The sequence below is a fragment of the Taudactylus pleione genome, unplaced genomic scaffold, assembly GCF_031769625.1.
Source record: "Taudactylus pleione unplaced genomic scaffold, aTauple2 ptg000266l, whole genome shotgun sequence".
In the NCBI taxonomy this organism is placed as follows: domain Eukaryota; kingdom Metazoa; phylum Chordata; class Amphibia; order Anura; family Myobatrachidae; genus Taudactylus; species Taudactylus pleione.
In genome coordinates this window covers 1,530,622-1,553,273 of record NW_028284668.1, presented here as the reverse complement: position 1 = coordinate 1,553,273, position 22,652 = coordinate 1,530,622, and the positions used below count along the sequence as shown (strand labels likewise).

General features: G+C 43.4%; 1 protein-coding gene, 1 long non-coding RNA gene and 1 pseudogene across 11 annotated transcripts in view; 1 reads left to right on the top strand and 2 right to left on the bottom strand.

Moving 5' to 3' along the window:
• Positions 1-22,652, bottom strand: part of RBFOX2 (RNA binding fox-1 homolog 2) — a 234,797-nt gene that overhangs the window by 196,582 nt on the left and 15,563 nt on the right. Inside the window, exon 1 of one of the 10 annotated variants that reach the window (XM_088481209.1) lies at positions 6,816-6,903. The exons of 8 other annotated variants lie outside the window; for them this stretch is intronic. In XM_088481209.1, the coding sequence (XP_088337335.1) occupies positions 6,816-6,851 (36 nt within the window). In that variant the 5' untranslated portion in view covers positions 6,852-6,903. Of the gene's footprint in view, positions 1-2,623; positions 2,914-6,815; positions 6,904-22,652 lie in introns of those variants that run through there. One more of the 10 variants, XM_088481210.1, reaches the window with a different exon arrangement.
• Positions 2,857-22,652, top strand: part of LOC148513932 (uncharacterized) — a 78,620-nt gene continuing 58,824 nt past the window's right edge. The window contains exon 1 of the long non-coding RNA XR_015880128.1: positions 2,857-3,084. This is a non-coding gene — a long non-coding RNA (uncharacterized LOC148513932). The remainder of the gene's footprint in view (positions 3,085-22,652) is intronic.
• On the bottom strand, positions 5,334-6,021 carry LOC148513934 (small nuclear ribonucleoprotein-associated protein B' pseudogene; annotated as a pseudogene).

The following is a 22,652-nucleotide window of genomic DNA, read 5'->3' as shown; positions in this document are numbered from 1 at the left end:
AGCAGAAGAGAGATCTTTCAATCTCTCTCCCAGCCCCCAGCCGGCTCCGGAAGCTGACAGTATGCGCACATGCAGTGTCCACTTCCCCTGGAGAAGTCCCTCAGTTTTGTGAAAGACTTTTACAAATTGCTGGGGATATAACTCGCAACCTCTGTCCCTGCGCGTTCCCCTCTGTAGATAGCAGAGATATTCACATTAAAAATTAAAAGATCCCCTGCGATATAGCTAGATAATAATCGCGACAGTTCCACGATTAGTAGTACATAGAGCCCTTAAAGTCTATACAGTACAGGAAAATGTGATTCATGTAATTTTATACTGTTTTTGTAAAAGTTTGTAAAATGTTGAAAAGTTCAAAAACCCATTATCCAGCAATACAACACATATACATACATTTGGGTCCCACATCATTTACCTCATTTATGAGTTTTAAGCTGGAAACACAAGCCAATATGTAATCAGATCCGGCAAACACATTGTCCAGTGTGTATGCACTACTAATGACCAAGCACGCTCCCATTTGAGCTGTATGCGACCGACAACCAATCTGACAATCCGGCTGACGGCCCCATGCAGCTAGTGTCGACATGTCAGGTGGTTGGGTAATTTATACCTGGCGCCCCATATGTTGGCCCATCGGCGGTGCGGTCGCCCGTCGTGCCGCTGGGTACACACATCCTTAAGTGTTTACCCAGCTGTAGAGACAAGCACCTAAAAACTGGAGTTGAATTGCAAAAGGAAACCAGTGTGCTAATTTTCATTCAAAATTTAAATATCCTCTGTAATAGTGTCAGTGCCATGATTATTAATGCATAGGCCTTTTAACATGGAGCAGATATACCAGATATGATAACCACTAAATAATTAGAGATATATATTATCTATCAGAGGTCTACTTAATTTATATACAAACTTAACTACACTTTAAAGTGATCCCCAATGCCTATAACCAACGCACACGTTCTCAGTTAGGATAAACCATTATTTCTCATAGTATGAAGCCCCCCATTCATAACCAAAATGTACAGTGACCTTATCCATTCCAGTCCTCATATGTAAACATTATAGTCTCCCCCCCATATCACATAAAATATACTGCACTCAACTTACTGATTCATCAAATATAAAACAAAGTAGTAAATGTATGGCATGCAAACATCCTTAAAAGGTGAAGGCAGAGGAATACTGAGCTAAAAGGAATCATTGCACCCATGTACAGTCTGGAAGCAGCTAAACCAGCTCGACTACCAAATATTACACTGAAACCCTGCATTGTCCAAGACAGCAGCGCGACATACAGTAGGTCAGAGTCCAGACAGATATATGATCATGCAAAAATGAATGCATTCGGCAAGAGGCACAAATTTTATTTATATATATATATATATATATATATATATATATATATATATATATATATATATATATATATATATATATATATAATAGTGTAATAAAGATGACAGTGCTCTGGTGAGTATATAGGTAGGATACATGCGTCATAACGTTGTAGATTACTTTATCAGAATGCAGGCGGCGGGCTGTCCCACAGCAATCTGAATTTAGAACGTTTTATTTATATAATCCAGATGGAGTACGATCTGTGTATACATTCAAATGAGACCAAAGGCTTATCTGACAACAATGTATCAACATTTCTAAGCAGCGTGTGAGATGGCGGTGTGCAAAGTCACCTCCCTCCCCCCTCGCCCTGAAGAGAAGGGTTATCCCAGCAACAAAAGCAGCAGCACTCTACTGCAACAAGGTGCAGGGATCCTCCTGATCCCCCTCCCTGATTCACCCATAGCGGAATGGCTGTCTCACACTCTGCTGTCTCTCTCCTGATTGTTTTCACCTTCAATTTGGTGCCCTCTCTCCCCCCTCCTCCTCCTCCTCCTCTTCCCATTCGTACACACACTCCCTGATAATGGGTATATATAAGAGGGAAATCAGGCAGCTACCCTTCTGCAGGATTCCCTGCGCAATCTGCAATGCCCTGGGAATGCCCCAGTCTAGGTATATGGACGGAATGTAGATTATCACAGCGACACCGAGCATAGTGCTAAATACTGGCGACAATAGCAAAGACACAGGGTGCTTGCATAGATGTTAAAGCATAGCACAAATATGGAAGACATTATTACGTGTATGTCAACACATTGAATCATCAGCCATGCTAATGACCATCAACTGATAAACATAATGCAGATATATATATATATATATATATATATATATATATATATAATGTCAGCATTACACATTTGTGTGTGTGATATAGATATATAGATATATATATATATATATATATATATATATTACACACACACACATATTACATACACATATACACACACACACCCATGGCATAATAACAAAAAGATCTTAGTACCTACTAGTAAGCAATGGTTGGATAGGATAGAATGTTATTTTACTATGTGCAGTATGGGAGACTCCAGAGTGGAAAAACCCGCACATGGTACTAATTATGGCCAGAAACAAAGACAGAAGCACAAAGGAAGGGAGAGGTGGAGAGGAAAGAAGGGGGTGGGGGGGTTTGTAGACCAATAAAGAGGGAATGAGTGCACTCATATGGACAGGGAAAAACATATTGCAGCCTTACCTGCGAAACCATTTTATTCTTCTCCATAAACCAACAGAGAGAGAAGCAAGAAAGAGCGTGAGGAGAGGATGCGATTCTCTAACACCCCACAATGTAGTCTTCAGGGAGTATTGCTTAGGTTTCTCAGATATTCTTCTTTGTATGTCCTTGTGTATGACTCCTTCCTTCCTTCCTTTCTTCCTATCTTTCTTTGCTCCCTTTCTCTCGTTCTCTCTTTCAGGATCAAGCTCCTCCTTCTGACACCAGGGGTAATTTATCACTGCTCTGCCACTCCTCTCTCTCCTTCCTCCCCCTCCCAAACTGGCGAGTCCCAGCTCTCTCCTGTCTCTTCCTTTCCCCTCCCCCTTCCTCTCCTGCCTGGCTGACTAGAAGGGACACATCTCTCATTACACATGGCAAAGAGGGAGAGAGAGAAAACAGACTGGGAGGTGTATGACTATGAAGGGAAAGAAACAGATGAAGTAAGTCAAGTATGATGTTCAAAGTATCAGAGAGAGAGAGGGAAACAGAGATTGAGAGAAAAAGAGAAATCTCTAACTGGGAGTGGCTACAAAATCTAGGGGGAAAAGCGAAAAAAAAAAAAGAAAATTGTGACCGTAAAACAAGCCAAACCAGATTGTGCAAAAAGGAGTCAATTGTAACATACAACTAGAGGAGTGGTTCTCAATAGGCCACACATAAAACAGATGTTAAGGTGACTCACAGAAAATAAATGAGCCAGTTATGCTCAGTTAACCATACTACTAACAAAGTCTGCATGTAGGGTCTACACGATGGATCCTGAAAATCAGATTATTTGAAATCAAACCTAATTTAGAGCCATATTTATGAAGCCCATTTTGCATAAAGTTATTTAGAAACTACAGTTTCTTCATGTTTTTTGTATCACAGCTGTACCAATAGCCTAAAGCTAGGTACACACTATATGATTGTGTACCCAGCCAAAGGGACGACGTAGTGTAACGATACATCGCGCCATCTGTAAACACTGCACAACGTGGTGTACAACGGTGCAATGTGTGGTTCCATGGTGCATTTAGTAGCATGGCGTCGTTCATCGTATCGTCCCATCTGCTGTGCAGCACAGTAGATGGATGATGCAATGAACAACCCGCGTGCATGTGCGATCAGCCGTACACAGTATACGATCCGCACAATATATCTTTCCAAACAGCATCAGAACGATATATCGTAAGACGGATCGCATAGTGGGCCTGATTCAGGGATGGACGGTAAGGCAAACACAGCTGATTACTCTCACAGGGCCTGATTCACTACGGATCGCAATATAGCGTACGCACGCAGTTCATTGCGATTTGAAGCTAATCTTTTGTGATCGCAATGCCGCCATAGCACTACATAAGGACGCCCACTTTACCTTACACATACATCCATAATGGTTAGCAAGACTGCGAAAACATCGGTACAATAGAGTACCATCGGACCCATACGTTAAGGCAGGTCATACCTTACTCAGGAATTGCTTCAGCGCATGCTATGAGGCCACAGGCTGCGCATAGTATCGCAGTGGCTAATTTATGCACGCCCTGCAACGTAGTTGAAAGGCGCTGGAACACATGCGTCCACCTGACCATCCCCCCGTCACCACCCACAAAAAGCACTTCCTGTCAATCACTCTGCGATGGGTCTGCGTCGCCACTGAGTCCCGATTGCAAAGACTGGTTCGCGCACATGCACTGCAATGTGTATGCATCCAAGCTGTATCAGGCCCACAGATCACAGTTGCTAATATATGTTAATGCCTTCCAAAGCATATCTGAGCATTGTGACACCCACTGCTGCCTTCTCATATCCATATGACATGTAACAGCGTAATCATCGGCACCATTGATGCATATCAGGCAGTTACGCAGCATGTAATTCAAGTCTGACCAACCGCAAACACTGGAGCTCTCTTGACACTTAGAGAGCTCTCATGCTGCACAGGAGATCGCCATGACTATTATTATTACCAATTATTTATATAGCGCCCACATATTCCGCAGCGCTTTACAGAGCATATTTGGCCACTCACATCAGTCCCTGCCTCAGGGGAGCTTACAATCTATATTCCCTATCACATGTACACGCACATACATACAAACTAGGGTTAATTTTTGGTGGGAGCCAATTAACCTACCAGTATATTTGTGAAGTGTGGGAGGAAACCGGAGTACCTGGAGGAAACCCACGCAAGCACAGGGAGAATATACAAACTCTGCACAGTTAGGGCCATGGTGGGAATCGAACCCACGACCTCAGTGCTGTGAGGCAGTAATGCTAACCATTACACCGTCTGTGCTCACCTAATTTATGCATGCCCACAAAACGGCCTTAAAATGGTCAGACACAACTGCGTTTTTCTAACCACCCCATTACCACCCCCAAACACTGACTACCTGTCACTCTCTGTGCGTGCATGATCGCAATGCAATCACTGCGTGTTTGCGGCATTCGCACATGCGCATTAGCAAACAATCACTCAATCTGCGTAAAAATCACCATTGGGTCTGTCACTGAATCCGACCCAGTGTGTACCTAGCTTAATGCAGGAGAGTTCACAGCAATCTCCTGCAATAGACTAGTACTTCAGACCACAATCACATTATTCTATGTAATACATGTTACAAAACATTAATCAGAACAGTCCCGCGATGGAAAACAGGGAGGTTGGGGAATATTGCAGATGGATGCAAGGGAGCAGCTCGACTCAGGGTCTTGTCTGTCTGCCTGGAGGCAGGGGTCCTCTCATTCCAGGAGGTGGTGGCCTCATACCAGGTGGAGGCATTCCCATTGGTCCTCCTCAGCCTTGTGGAATACCCATTGGTGGGTCCATAGGTGGTCTCATACCTGGAGATGGTCCCATCATACCTGGTGGGGGTGGGCCCCCACGACCTCCGGCAGAGTACTGTGTTGGAGCTCCAGCAATTCAAGCTGTGGCAGCTGCAGCAGCCACGTTACCTTGGCTCTGAGGAATCATTACCTGCTGAGAGGGTCCTCCTACACCACTAACTGATCCGGCTAAACCAGCAGGTGCATGTGACATAGGAGCACCAGCTGGAACACCTCTACCAGCTGCTATACCAACACCTGATCCTCCAGCAGCTCCAGCCAAAAGTACTCTGGCAATGCCAGTATCTTTTGGGGGTGGGCCCTACACGGTTATCGACACCAGGTTTTCCCCTCGTAGTAAAACTAGGCCGAGAACCCTCTTCACGCTTTGGCTTTTTAGAATTCTTGGGCTTGCTCTTCCTGAACTCATCACAGTCACGGAGTATAAGATTCATATGTTTGTCAAATGCTTTGAAGGTTCCAATGAAGATGCGGCTATCTAGCAGAATGCAGCGCATTCTGAAGTCAATGTGCTGCAGCATCTTGCTGCTTTTCCCCACCGTCATGAGAGGATACTGCAGATTCACAACGGATTCTGGGAAAGAAAAAATTGTGCCAGGGAGCTCGGCTCTAGCAGTGCTATATACATAACTGGTAATAAATAAATGTGTAAATCTCTAATAAGCGTAATATTTAGAGTTTGGTCTGGAAGGTTACTGTGACGCTTTATGTCTATGCATGTGCAGTGTCAGTTATTGTGGAGGAGACTCCTCCAATTCTCCAATTTACACACAGCTACAGCATCTTTTCCAAAGAGTTGTCCCTGTAGAAATTTGATAGTGGGGCTAATAATGTTAAACAATATTATTACCATTGCAACCATAATTGCTAATAATAGTTAGAAAACAGTGGATCCATCAATTATTTTATTTGCTTAAATCATTAGATCACAAATAGTGACTGATTAATCGCAGCCTGCAATGACCATTGTGGGTATCAGTGCCACGGCTATCCTTTGATAGCTTCCTCCAGAACTGGGCTTCCAGTATGCACGTGCGACCTGAGACACACCCCAACTGGACGGAAAAGGGTAAGTCTGTTCTTATTTCGGGCATGCCAGCATTGCCAGGGAGTTGAGCATAGCCCCAGTGACATTTTAATGCTAAATAGCGGCAATAGCAGATCTATAATTATTGGCTACAATATCATACTTGACTACTTTTCATACACTGCTTCTAGAGGATGAGGAGATGTGTGGATAGAAATGGTAAGCATGACTTGATGACACCTCTCAATTTGCTTTATCATGGCACAAACCTCTCCTTTTTGCAGACAGCAACTATCCTTCCAAGAGACTTACCTTCTCTCTTTGGAATCCCGGTATTCTCCAAACCATTCCGAAAGAGTAGGCAATGATGAAAAAGAAAGACCTTCCAGTGACTGCACACACCTGCTTTACCCCTAAGTAAATAAAAAAAAAGTTTTTCCAAAAACATATGCTTCTATATACCAATAAGGCGTAACATCTATAAAAGTGCACATATTTGGTTTCCCTTTACTAGGGAAAACTACTGTAGCTATTTTAAGGTTCAGCTAGATTAATGGGGTTGGATTGCACTATTTATGTGAAAGTATCTCTCGGCATAACCTATTTAACTTTTTCTTACATACTGTACTAGCTGATGTGCCTAGTTTGACCCGGGTAGACCTTAAATATTTACTATTTCCATTTCTTTCATCCCATTTTAACTTAACTTATATGCTTAATTCAGCAAACCTCCTACCAGGTGATACAACTGTCCGTGAACTTTGAACGATGGCATAAAGCCGACTTCTAAAAACTGCTTGGCCCTGAATTATGTCATTTGAAAACAGCCATAGTATTTCCTAACACAGGGCATGATTTAGTACGGATCGCAACTGCGATCGCAATATCGATTACGCATGCAGTCTCACTGTAAGGATCGCAATGCCATACGCAGCCTAACATAAGGACGCCCCCTTCACCTTACACACATACGTAATACTTAGCAAAACTGCGAAAACATTGGTAATATTGAGTACAATTGCAGCCTAACGCACACTTGCACAAGCTCTGACCTTACTCAGAAATTGCTAACCTCATCGGACGCAGTGAGTACTCAAGCTGCGTATGGCATCGCAATGGCTAATTTATGTACGCCCTTGCAACGGTGTTCAAACGCACTGGCATGCCTGCCTTTCTCTGACCACCTTCTCCCCCCCCTCCCCGTCACCACCACCAAACGGTACTTCCTGTCAATCTCTCTGCTATGGGTCTATGTAGTCACTGCGTTCGCAATCCCGATTGCAGTGGTGTTTGCGCACTGCAATGCATGCACGGAATGCAACAATCGCCTGTTTGCGTGCGTAATCGCAGTTGCAATCGTTGCTGAATCAGGCCCACAGTCCATGAAGTGAACATGCTCGAGGTGGCTGTCCATTAGCAGAGAGACTTGGGCAGAGGTTTGAAGGACAGGAGCTGCACCTTGCCAGCGGTGCAGAACATGCCGAGGGCCTCCTCCTTCCACTTAAGGGCATTGCAGCACTGGCACTTGTGGCTTATGGTACTCAGGTCTACAAGGATTTCTGCCTCATATGCCATGCCTGAGTGAGCCTTGACCTTCCAAGTGCTTGCCTTTCTACTCCTCTTCCAGGATTGTTTTGTTCATATTGAGACTATGCTGCTCTGTGCACCTCGGGGTGATCTTGCTGGTACCTGGCCACTGGTGCTCTGTTTACCTTGAGATTATTTTGTTGGTACTTGGCCACCACAGCACGGTGCACCGCATGATTACTCTGTGCCTTTTTCCTTGCTGTATTCTGAAGTTGCTTCCTTTTAGCATCTGTGTATCTGGCATAACGTTTGTCAGGAACTTGGTGATGCCTGTGAGAGGTGTGAGGCGGAGTCTGGTTGAGGGATGGGTGACATGGCGGACACCTTTTGAGGTGGCCGGTTCGCATTACAAAGGCCCTTAGAGAAGTCCTGCAAAGAGTGTAGCCTCACGGGGAAAAGTTCAGCACCAAAACTATCATAGGGCTCACCATTGCGGTAAACCACGAAGACTGACTCAAACAGTTGTCCAGCCACCACCAGTTCGCATAAAGGGTTGTGAAATGTTAAGGAGGTACTCAGCGGCGTTGGTATAGTTGTCCCCCTCGCTGTCATGGTACATGATGGAGAAGTCCTCCCAGTTGTCCACCACATGCCTCACAATTAGCTCATACACCTTCCTAACCACTAGCTGGGTGCCATACATGAGATAGGAGAGGGACCACAACAGGCAGGCTCCTTTTACTGTGATGGGGACAATGGTGTGAGGCACCGTCCCCCCATTAACATTCAAAATCTCAATTGCCGTGTTTGAAATCCAAATCACAAATCAAGTGAAGAACCTTATTGTGATCCAAATGATGGTAACTTTTCAATATCCAAATACAAATCAAGTGAATTTTCTAAAAAGAAAAAACCTAGTCAGTGTTAAGTCCTCAGCAGTGGCGACTCCAGAGGTGGAGCTGCAGGGCAGTCCTATATTCAAATAGGAGAGCCACACCAACTGGCACCCCAAATGCTGCCAAACATCACTGGCAGTTGGTGTGTCTCCTCTATTTGATTATTGGACTGTGCTGCAGCCCCACCTCTGGAGCCGCCATTCATCGCAAACAATGTTCTTACAGTCCCGCAGCACTTGGGTCATGTTGCTTTGTCACCCAACCACCTCAGCCGAGAGGAAAAATTTTACCCCTTTTCAGCCTCTTAGGAGTCAAATTTAAAAAAAATTCCTGCTTAGTGGTTTCTTAGATCATGGAAGGAATATAGGACCTCATTCAGAGCCGTTCGCAAAATGCGAGCGCTCGCTCTGAATGAGGGTGGCCGCATCTTAAAAATGATCCGGCCTCCTGGCCACTTGCTAGGCTGTGGGTTACCACCCACAGCTTTAACGAGCGACCAGGATGATGGTCGCGATGGTCAAGACCATCGCAACCATCGGGGCTTGCGGCGAGACCCTTGAGGTAGGGTCTCGGCTGCCGCAAGCCCCAGAGAGCTTTCGGCTCTAATAGAGCCGGAAGCTCTCCCACCGACATCACTGGTGATGTCAGTTTGGCCGCACACAAACGGCAAGCGTTCGCTTGGGAACGCCTCAGTTTGTGAAAACCCACCCCCGCCACGCCTACAGAACGGGGCAAGCTGTCGATCAACATCCACAGTCGCCCCTTTTGTAGTGAGCCCCAGAGCAAGAGAATTTCTCTCGCACTCCGGGGCTTGTGCACGCGCAGTGCGCACAGCCAAGCATCGACCCGCTTGCGAGCGGGTCTGAATGAGGTCCATAATCCCCAAATATCATGTTTCTAGGTCCAGGGGCTTGGCTGGGCGTTGATAAGTCAGTCAGGCAGGACATTGCACAGGTGGAGGAAACATTTTATCTCTTTTTTATCCCCTTAAGAGTCGAATTTTGAAAAACCCCTGCCTTGAAGGTACTTAGGTTATGGAAGGAATATACTCTCTGCATCTCATGTTTCTAGGTCCAGGGTTTTGGGCTTGGCATTAATGAGTCAGTGAATCAGGACATTTGTTTTTATATATTAAGATTTTTTTAAATATGGCTTCCTAAAAAGAATCCAATGCACAAGTCTGCATTTACATACGTTTTGATTCATGTTTTCTTAATGCAAAAAAGATAGTGGGTATGAGACCTGAGACAGTCTGTTTTTTTTGTTTCATGTGTAAAATATGTGTACTATAGCCTACATCTAGTGGTACAAGAGATAATCTAATCCTTTACCTTCAAGCTTTTAATTTTCAAGTGTCCAAGTTTATCTGGTTTCCTTCACTAGCCTGTCTCTCACCACCATATTACATAGCCCATGTCATTAGGTTTGGAATAACTAGTACAAATAGTTTCAGCCCTGGTTACTTAAAACCATACTGTATATTGGCAGGCATGGGAGGTAGAGGTGGGTGCCAGATTAATCCATACATCCAGTCCTACAAAGATTCTAAACACTAATATAAATTGTATCTGAAGAATTCTTACAGTATATATAGTATAATGGATATATTTGAAATTGAGACCCCATACTGTAGGTCTGTTTTGCACATATAACCATAAAAATTGCACAAAATAGGACTTAAGCCTTCACCTTTATCCTCCAGGATGAACTAGTACATAGATTAACATTTCAAGGACCACACTGCCCCTTTTAACTGACAGTTATACAGCATTTTAATAGCATTCTGAGGTTATTGGAAATTGTGCATAATATCTAAAGAAGTGTGGTCTCTGAAACATCATATTATGCACATTTTTCTTTCATCTCATATGAACCCTCTGCTTAATTATTATTTTTATTACCAGTTATTTATATAGCGCACATATATTCCGCAGCGCTGTACATAGAATATTCAGCCATTTACATCAGTCCCTGCCCCAGTGGAGTTTACACTCTATATTACCTACCACATACACACTAGGGGTAATTTTTGTTAGGAGCCAATTATTTTTGGAGTGTGGGAGGAAACCGGAGCACCCGGAGGAAACCCACGCAAGCACAGGGAGAATATACAAACTCCACACAGTTAGGGCCGTAGTGGGTATCGAACCAACGACCTCAGTGCTGTGAGGCAGTAATGCTAACCATTATACCGTCTGTGCTGCTTAATACCCATGTGTGCATTGTTTCTATTGTGGCACTACAGGTACTTCATATTACCCTACAATAAGTAGTAAGAACACATACTGCCAGTGAATATAGATGCATATGGTGAATCAGGAAGTTTGGTCTGATAGCTCAATGGCTAGGTTGGTATCCTGATTGTCCACAAATGTAAGTGTGACATTGGGAAGATCCAGCAGACATAGTAAAATAATCAGGTCCCATGGGACTCCATAAGATCGGTTACTCACTACGCATTTATGCTGACTTTTGTTTATATTGACCATGTGATGCACAACATGTAAAACAGAATCCATTCTATTAAATCCTACAATACCCATTTTTTTATGCACTTGCGTTTGCATTCTGTTGTGTTGCATATTTTTGTCCACTACTTGTTCTAGTTTGCAATGCATTCACAGCATGTCAAAACACTTGGGGATAATTCATTTCAATATGATGGATGCAATTAGCAGTTCCCAAATGGCAAATCACATCCATGAACATTACACATTTTGCTTTGCATCCATTACAGTTACTAAATCAAGCTTGCAATGCCGGGGCTACCTCCATTGGCCAGTATGTGCATAGACGGGCACTGCAGCAAATTAACAGTATTCCATTTAGGCCTATGGGAAGGCATTCTGAACATACCCGCTAGGGCGGTTTATACAACCTGTTTAAACAATATTGTGTTATATTTTTATATAGCTCCCACTGATTTGTGTAGCCCATCCAACTGAGTTTCTATATTTTGTTAAAGCTCCTCTAAAATTAATGGACCATAGAAACAAATGCATCACAGACATCAATGGAGCAATTTAACACTGATCATCATCCCCCCCTCCTCTCCACTTTAATAGAGATTTAATTAATTTTTATTTATATGTGATCAAAGCAGGTAGTGAATGGAGTCCAGTCATTTTGTGGTGGGGCTCTCATTGGAGACAGATCTTCCTTAGGTAAACATTTGTATTAAGGAATAAAATATTGTTAGAATTCCTGTTCTGGATTATAAATTAAGCACATTTCACTTTGGTTCTGGTGTGTCACTCCTTATTGGATTACAAATTAAATGCATTTGCTTTTGAATTCAAAATTGCAAGAATACCATTGGTGTAAAGATTTAAAAATTCCCATTGGATTACGTTGTAGAAGTATATCAGGGAGTATTTTGTTTAATTAAACATACATTTTTTTTTTTTTTTTAAATCAGATTTGTTTACTTTTTATTGTACTTTATTTATATAATAGGTTTTTATACATTATACAGGGACCATGGAGCTGAGCCATAGGAGTAGGCAACAAGGGTGCTGAAAATAGCCCCAGTGGTAGTCTTTGTGAGAAGTTCCTGGTCACTTTAGAGACCTCAGCCAAGGGGTGGATTGGCCATTACCTTCAGCGGGAATATTCCCAGTGGACCGATTGGTCTGTGGGGCCGCTTGTCACCTGTGGCCCTGCCCCCCATAAACTCGTCACTGCTTTCTTGCATGACAAGCAGCCCTTCACATCACATTTGAGGGCCTGTGATGTGAGAGGCTGTGTTGTGGGGGGCTGTGATGTGAGGGGCTGTGGTGAGGAGGGCTGTGGTGTGAGAGGCTGTGCTATGAGGGGGACTGTGATGAGGAGGGCTGTGCTGAAGGGGGCTATGAGCAGTGCTGTGAGGGTTTTGCTGTGCTGTGATGTGGGGAGAGGGTTGACACTGGGAGCACAGAGGAGATGGCCCGGGGAGCTGGAGCTGGACAGTGGGATGTATTGGAGAGATCCAGGTGGATGGTATTGGAGAGTGACAGAGGGATGATGCTGTCGAGATACTGGGGGATTGGTACAGGAGAGAACCTCTGTTGCATGTTGATGACATTGGCTTTATTCCAAAGCTAACAGGCAGCTTCCGGACCATGTGATCTCCTGCATGAATAGTGAATACTGACTCAAGACATTGCCTGTCAAGGGATGATCAATTTCTTCCTTGTTGAAAATAAATCATATAGGTAAGAAAATACTTATTCACATGCTGTGTTAATTCACTGGAGAGAGGGACTGGGAGCATATCCATCAGCTCCCGGAGCGGTGGGCATGCCCACAGCATAATGAAAACAAGGAGAGTAACTTGCTGGCATAGCATTTCACACGTGGCCACACCCCTTGCCACAAGGCCACACCCACTTTCAGTTGCGCGCCTTCGGCACGTACACATAGGGCCACTTTCATGATTTTTTCCAGGGCGTCTTTAAATTCCCAAACCGCCCCTGCTTCAGCCCATGCTGGAGTTGGTTTACAGTATGACCCCCATACTAAGGTATTCCTTTAATACAGTGACTGTCACAGGGGCCACGGGAGGGAGAAAAATACCATGAGAAGTCTTCTGAGGGGATTCGCAGGGACAGAGCTTTATGGCAGGCTCTGTCCCTGCATGCGGTTGTTAGTACATCCAAGCGACATTTCCTAAATTCGCAATGTGAATTTAGTCGAAAATATCACACTACAATCGCAATTTAAATGCGGAATGTATAGGGGCCACAGTTACAAACATAATCAGGGAAACATAACCACTGTTTGCTTTGTCACCAGCATTTTTGGATCACAATGGTCTTTGTTAACAGCCATTTTTGTTTTGAAAATTTACAGGTAAAAATTGCTGGAGAAATATTCCCATATACATGCAATGTAGTTGGAGGATGTCACACCAGTAGTTTTCTAATAGGGATTTGCTGTCAGTCACTACAGATAGCGTAAACAGTAAAAATGGAAAATGCAGCTATGTTAAAATCAATGGTATCTAACAATAACCTGGCATACAGAGCATATTTACTGCAGGCAAGGAGCGATTTGTAGCAGCGTTTTATCTTTGCATGTCCAATAGCATAATGCTGAATATTTAAATTAGTGATATTCAACAGCAATTGACAGAAGCAGAAAATCACTTTGTAACATCCCACAACAGACAAGAATCCTAAAAATAAATTCAGTAATTTTACACTGCTGATAACTGCAGCTGAAAATGGGCAACTTGCCATTTATAAAGTAATTAAAACGTAACAAAGCTATTAAGGGGGGAATGCAGCCACTATAAAGCGATAACGCATGACAAGTTAAGTTATCGCACCTATCATGCGATAATTTTGATTATCGTGACTATGCGCACTACCATTTTGAGCGCAATTCAATTGCAAAAGATGCGACGCAGCATTTGCGTGATAATTCTTGCTGATTTTACCAGCGATAAGTAGGTGAAAGAGGGGAAATCTACCAGTACCCCAAAAAAAGGCAAAGTGCTATAGGATAACAGTATAGAAGTGTATTAGCTGCCCTAATAAAAGTTTTTTGGGTTATTAAATTGTGTGAAATGGCTGTTATATGCATTTTTCTAAAACAGTCAAATTATGATGGAAAGCAAGTGTTTTTTTTTCCAAAATACATGTTATACTTAAATTGGGGATGCAATATGCCTATAAGTATATATTAGTGTCATTTAAAGACAATTAAAAATAAACTTCAAAATATGTCTAACACCCATCACTAATGCAATCTTAAAAACACTTGTCCAATTCATATAGCACCCTCATATCCATATTCCACATCAATTAACCTATTTTCCTGCATTTTGCACATTTCCACCCAAAAATGCCCTTATTGGCCAAATTAAGCTGATTAAAAAACCTTTTTGCCTAATTATTCATTAAGGAGGATGTCGCAGTGATTCTGAACCAAGTCTTGACATTTTTACCTTAAAATAGGGATTTTACCCATCTTTGCACCTGCTCAGGACTCAGGAGGTGATGATAACTAATTCACGTTAAATGCTATGGAAAATTTACACCCGCGAAAAACCATAGCTAATTAGATTGCACGATAAGTATTTATTCGCACAATCAGCCGTTTTTTCGCAAAAAGTGACTTATTGTGGCTAATTGAATTTTCCCCAGTGTGAAGTTGGTATAAAAACAAGTCAAATTATAGAGTACGCCCCCCGACGGCAGGGCCGTAACTAGGGTGGTGCAACCTGTGCCAGGGCACCACAGGGCAGGGGGCGCTGTTTGGGCCTGTCAATTTTCCGGTTTATTATCATTCTCACTTGTAGCTTCCTCTTCTTTTATCCCCAGCATCTCCTGGCCTCCCCTATCTCTTCCCTGGCCCTTCCCCATGATGCCATGGCCCCTTTTCAGGTGCACTATCTTGTTTCCCTATTTAAAAGGGGGGGGGGGGCAATGCTCTCTCTGGTACAGGGCACCAAAAAGTCTAGTTACAGCTCTGCCCGACGGCAATCCGATTGGCACTCTAAACCGCATCGATGATCGGCGATCCGTCTAGGAATCAGGCAAAATTCTGTATTTTCAAATTTCAAGATTTGCTGATCCTGTTCATTTTTGATAGGATCAGCAAATCAGGAAAATCCAACAAATTGTGGCAATCAGTCTCATATGTATGGGCCCCTTAAGTCAATATTACTCTCCAGAGGCATATTCATGGTCCCCCCTTCTCTGAGCAGCAGGCTTTCCCCGCTCAGCCGCACATCTAACCTTGTGCCGGCAAGCGAGTCCCTCCTCCTCTGTCGCACTATCTTCCCAGAGACATTCAGAAAGATGGCACATGCGCACAAGGGAGCATAGAGCCTGGCACTGTGCCAGAGTCTTCGCTTTCACTGCACGGCACCATTTTCCCAAAGATGTCACTTGGAAGATAACGCTGTGGAGGAGGAGGGACTCATTTGACAGCACAAGGTAAGTATACGTAGGGCCCCATGTGCATTCCCTGCACCCATTATAAATATGCCTACAGTATGCTACTCCCATAATTGGTATGTAATGCCGCCTGTCAAAATACCAACAGCAGCATCCTGATTGGTATCCCAACAGGGGTCGGGTAAGTATACTTACCCTCCCCCTTCTCCCCTTAACCCTCCTTTCTTGTAGCCTAAGCCTCCCCACTCCGCACCCTAACTCCCCATTAGTGCCTAAACCTAACCTCCCTACCCAGTGGTGCCTAATCCTAACCCCCCGTCTCAGAGTGCCTAATCCTAACCTCCCCTCCCCTCCCCAAAACCTAAAGCTAATCCCGCTATGCTACCTAAACCTAACCCTCCTCCCCGCAGCTAACAGCTAAGACGCCCTGGACTTACCTGGTTCGGGCTGGCGTCTGTCTGTGTTCCAGCGTCGGTATTAAGATAGACGTCGGTATTTCGAAACCTCTCTTAAGTCCCGTGTCGGACTTTCAGCATTGGGATTCAGACCAGCGGCATACCGTCCCCTGGTCTGATAACTACATCCCGCTACTCCCATGTAAAGTCATTTTTTAAATGTAAGATTGTCAGATTGTAAGTTAAGTATGCACTGAAGTGTAATGCAGTACACAAAAAGGTCAATTATGGCATTAAAACCTACTTGCAAGATAATTCTGGGTCCACATTTACAATATTGATGCAAGTTAATCGCAATTACACCTGCTTTACATGCACAGATTATATTAGATGTGACTGAGTTGCATATGCCCGAAGATGTGTACTCGTCTTAATCATGTCTGCATTGCAAAAACACACAAGATACATCCACAAAACTGACTTGTGTTCAACCATACCTACAAACATATTGTCAGGGACAGGGGGCGTGCCATAGAGTCACTGGGGCATGCTAAGCACTAAAAAGTGTGCCATGACATCCTCACTACTGAGGGGGTGTACATGCTAGGCTGTCCCATTGCAATGACTTTTCTCTGCTGCTTGCACGACAGATAGATGCGTGCAGTACCCATTCATTGTTGCTCTGATATGGTCATCCCTCCCAACTGAATGGGACAATGCAGTCCTGATTGTGACCCCAAGACAAAACAAAAAAAGGTATTGTACCACCAAAATCAGTTTGGTTAGGAGGATGTATGGTTCAACTCTGCATCAGCCCCCTAGTGTGGTTCAAATGTATTGGGGCCAGGGAAACTGGTTTGCTCCCTGCGTTGAAATCGCAGTTGGGAATGCAACTGCATCCACCTATGAATCAAGCCCATTAACATTATCAACACTCGTTAGGATTTACCTCCTTGTTCCACAGAGTAACCCTCTCATACACATTCTGTGGGCCATGGCTGTGTCTACCATCTATGGATACAGCTCCTGTACAACACTACCACAACCAGGAGCAGTTCTCCACAGCCATGGGCAGATAAGTATTGTTATAACCAATTCTTGATAATTATTTCCATTGAATTTTCTTTATTATCGGTTTCTTAAAATTCTATTTTACAACATAATCGGCTACTTTTGAAATTGGAATTCTGGGAGATTGGGAAAGCTATCCCTATGTGCGCACTGCGGAACAGGACGTGTACTTCTCTGCCTGAGAGTTCTGCCATATATTGACATAGGGTCTGATTCAGATTTAGAGTAAGACAGAGCAAGTAAAGGCCCCCAAACACTATGCGACGGATTGCCCTGCGATGGGATCTGAAATGCCGATCCGCTGGTCGGAAATGCCGAGCTTCGGCCATCGACGTTCTGCGATCCGTCTGAGGATCGGGAAATCCCTAATGTTAAATTTCACCGATTGGATTTCACCGATCCAGAGAAGCCAGGTTGGAGGATCACAGGAACGTGGCGATCCATCGCTAGTGTATGGGCCCCTTAACTGTGTACCTTGACAAACCATGTTGCAAAACAAAGGGTGCACATTTTTTTTGCATGTTGGGTAAATACTGGCTGCTTTTGCATGCATAGCCCACAAATGCTGGTCAGCTTTTACACTGGATTTAGATTTCAGTTTGGACACGCCCCATCCAAGTCGAAATCTCTCTGCACATTTTAAATCTGCCCCACCTGCAGTGCAACATGGTTTTGCCCAGGTGCAAAGTTACTTGCTCTTGTTTACTCTGTTACTTGCTCTTGTTTACTCTATTACCAAATCTGAATCAGGCCCATGCATCTTACAGTACATATTTCAGAATTGATTCTTCATATATTTTATACACACACACACAATGATGCACTATCTGAGAAAAGATTAATCGTTGTATCCACTTGAGCCTGATTGTCTATTTAGTACGCACAGTGGTGCTTCATAGGCACCTGATATTTTAAGTGGTTTCAACACCAACCCATCCCCCTCTCCCGAACAATATATTTTGCTTTATAACAATATTGTGATTCCCCTTATTAACCAGGAAACAACCATTTTGAGGACAACAAGAAAGTAACACTTTATAACTGTGAGAACATACAGGAGGGTCAGGAATTCCTAAACTGATCGATGGAATTAAAGGGCCCAAAGTAAATATGGAGTTTGAGATTAAAGGATTTCTTTAGTTTAATTCCATGATGTTTATATTCTACGCAGGTCAATTTGTTTTATATACACTAATATATGTATTTTTTGTCTTTGATTTCTTTCCCATTTTATTATTTGGGTTTTATTTTGTCTGCACTAGGATGTTCCAGCCTAGTACTTATTGCTAGTCTGATATAATTTTAAATGATGCATATGTACCATTTAGTTAGGATGTAGTTAGCATCCTGGCAGTCAGGATCCTGGTACTCAGAATACCGTCGACAGAATCCCGACTGCCAGCATCCAGACGATAAGTATTAGGGTTGGGGGGAGGGTTAGAGTTAGGCTGCAGGCGGGGAAGGTTAGGCTGCGCTGGGTGAGGGTTAAGCTGCGGGGGAGTGGGTTAGGGTTAAGCTTAGGTTACTTACCAACAGGTGTCAGGATGGCGCTGCCGGTATTCTGACCGCCGGCATCCTGATCACCGAGATCCTGTACCAAACCCCATTTAATTTTATCACCAATTGTGCCTACTAATATATGAATATACATATATACAATTTATGGGAAAACCTTTTTAATACTTACCCGCAATCGATAGTACAGTATGTATCCAAGACACATTTATTTCCATATTTTTAGTAGTTAAGATTTTATATTTACTAATCGGCTTTTTGACAAATCAGATGTTAATTTGAGGACATGCATGTATATGTTTGTATGGCCAATGTTTTACTATAATGCTGTATATCTGCTCCGATATGTTTAGTATGAATGTATAAATGGAGCGCTTTATAAGTTTACTCAAGGCACCCGCAGGTGTAATTAAAGTACATAGAAACAGCAATGTGTAAGTTGTACCTGTGAATGGAACAAACCAAGTGATATGGGACCGGAGGAATATATAACTAGGATTAGACAATCCTAGCAGCACATCTTGACAAAGCGGAGAAGAGAGAGTTGGGCGGCTGCAGGCTGTACATCCACTCCTGGGCTTGCCAAGGGAGGTGGAGGATACTGGTATCGCTATACCACTGACCTCCACCTCCCTTGGTACGAAGCTCACTCATTGTGCATATCTTATAAAAACAATGTAACAGAAACTTTTTTTATATTAAGTTTCAGTTTTCTGGTACAGTTAAATAGTTTTTTACTTTGATGCTGCATGATTGTTTTTTTTTTCATTTCTCCCATATGGTGGCACATCCTAATAAATTATGTAAAACGGGAGAGACTACAGTTTATGTGAACAGTAGAAAGGAGATAACTTTAAGTCTATTTCTGGTTATCTCTCAAACAAGGAGATTTCCGTAACTACTACAAAAATTGGTGAACACAGAGAAAAGAAACCTTTATGGGAACATAGATTGATCTATGGACCTGATTCAGACCCGCTTGCTAGGATGCTTTTGCTCGTAGTTAGCGATTTTCGCATTGTGAGCATACGTACCCATTGCAATGTGCGAACCAGTGCAAGAGATCGGGAAGCGTTCTCTCGCTGCGCATAGACAGCCCAGCAGAGTGAGTGACGTCACATGGTTGTTTTTCACACTGAAGTGATCACAGTGCTTGCAGTAGGGTATAGTCAACCACAAGCGCTGCGTTCACTTTCGATGGTACCTGATGTACCGATGGTTGCATACACTTCCTGGAAATAACGCGCACAAGTGGGCGTTTTAAGACAGACTGGTGTGCGTCTGCATACACAGGGCGATCACACGCCAAGACATAGTGGGCGTGCTTATGCCTTGCCGTGACATCGCCTGCCTTGCTGTCACTTAGCCGAATTTGCATATGCATTGAGCGAGCGTACGCATCTAGCGAGCGGGTCTGAATTGAGCTGTATATATGCAAGTGTCAATAATAATATTGACAGCACATTGAAAGAAACAGATGACCCAAATTACCACAACTTCTTTGAGATATTAGAGGTTTATACTGATTTGATAACAAGTTGTATTGCTAATATCCATTTCTACAGAGTTTTCCCAGCACTAAGGTCCACTATATTCTGTTGTATTCTTATGAAGCGGTATTGCTATGTTCCTGAGTTTGCCATTTATACTCCTGTGTAAGAAGTTAATGCACTGGCTGCACCTTTCTGCCGGAATAAAAGCCTATCTGTTTTGAAGCACTTCAGTCTCCAGTGGTCACCTGAATCTACCTGCCACAGTTGGTTCAGAAGTGGGATAATGTGGGTCCTGTTCCAAGGGTCCTAAAACCACCATAGTGGCTGTGATGCAACAATTGTCGGATTATCTTAAACAGCAGCAGGCAGTTGTTGTGTGCACAGGGATGTTAAGGACAATCCTGTTGCTGTGGTCCAATTGACAAACAGGGGAAAGAGTTCCAAATTATGTGTGGGTGTCTGTTCTTGGTTACCAGCCCCTGTGTTAATAGGTTGTGACTGGCCTCACTTTCAGGCTCTTGTCTTGCCAGAGAAACAGGTGCCTGCCCAGATTTCCATAATGACCCTTGGAGAGACATTTCCCTTCCCCCCGATTTTGTTTCTGTTTCAGGTAAAGTCCCCTAAATCCAAGAAACAAAAGAAATGGCTCACATAGACTAGCTTACTCATTACGTTCTGGTAGGACAGAAGTTGGTTCTCCATAATACTACTGCCCATAATGTGTATATAAATGCTTGTATGTTTTCAGTGTTTGGGGCCATATGGTAGAATGTCATTTGCTCCCATACATTACCAGGTTTTCATTCCAACCAGCCAGATTGGACAGATATGTATAGTATAATATACAGTATAGTGTATGTCCAGAATAATGCTGCGTACACAAGGTCGATGCCAACGATCAGACGATAGTTGTCTGACCGTCCTGCATGTGTTGGATGTTCATCCAACACGTAGTAACCCTTTAACGACTATAATGACCCCCCCTACAGTAAGCAGGCTAACCTGGCCGATATCGACCATATCTGCCTGCTTGCACAGACGACAGTAGTTGGTCGATAACGACCATACGTAGCCGCGCATCGACCATCATATGGTGATTTGCAGGGGCCAGAAACTGTCCGATTTTAATGATAGGATTGTTACCGTTAAAATCTGCCAGCTTATCGTACTGTGTGTACGCAGCATGTGAAATACTTTGTGGTTCTTGCTTTGAATTAAATTACCTTTCCAAATTAACAAACAGCAATAATCCAGACATTTTTTTCATAATAATATCTGTACTTTATAATGATAATTTTTTTTTTCTGCTAGTTTTAATGAAATGCATAAAATACAATTTTGAAAACTAGACAACCTACAGCATCAAATTAAGGCACCCCAGAGTCTATTCAAACCAGGATAGTAGCGAGCTGAGCATTCGAACCATACATCTCTAGACTTTTTAGTTCTTTCTACAGTATATGGTGTTATTGTCTGGTGATTGCCAGGCAAGGGGCCTGATTCAGAGATAGGCCCGGTTTACATCGCTTTTGCGTCTAATGAAGCAGGAGCCGTCTGAGGAGAGAAGATGCCTCCTGACAGCATTGCTAAGACGAAGCATCGGATCATCTGTGAGACCATCGCCCATCTGAGTACTCAGATTGGCCCTCACAGCGCCGTAGCCAAGGCCAGGAAGTCTGCATCCGAAGACGCACACTCTGGCCATCCATCCATTGAATGCAAAACTATTTGCAGTTGGTATCAGACCATCGATGGTTGTTAACCCATTGTTTGATGGCCATCCGTAGGGTGTCCCTGAGTTTGTAGGTGCTAAGATGTGGGAGATATGACAAATTAAGTGCCCTCCCCCATACCTTGGATCTACTATTATTTATGTAGTGCAGGGTGATAGTTAATATATTCTGAAAAAGGAACTCCTCTGTTTCAAACAAGTGTACTCCTGAGTCTGCTGACAGTATGGTAGAGATTTACAGTGCCTGAATTTATTGAAACCAGGTTCTGAGAGATCCTCCCCCATACCTGGACTTGATATAGATTTTTGTAGTATAGGGGGCGATTGTACAGTTTGAATGAGGCGACTCCTCTTTCAAACAACGATACTCCCAAGACTGTTGGTACCAGGACGGGGGAGTCACCACACCCTCACCTACACAATGAGCCTGCAAGTCCAACCTTCTCCCGGCTTCCAGTTGAAGAAAACAACATGGGGGAACTGGAGGTAAGCCCCCTCCCTCCCCCTTTGAACTGCTCCAGTGCTTCAGATGAGTGCGACTCTTCCTTAGTACTTTTTATGTATATGCAAAGGACGAGTCACACTTATCCTTAGCACTGAAGAGGTTAAAGGTGACATCCAGCTAAAATAAAAATG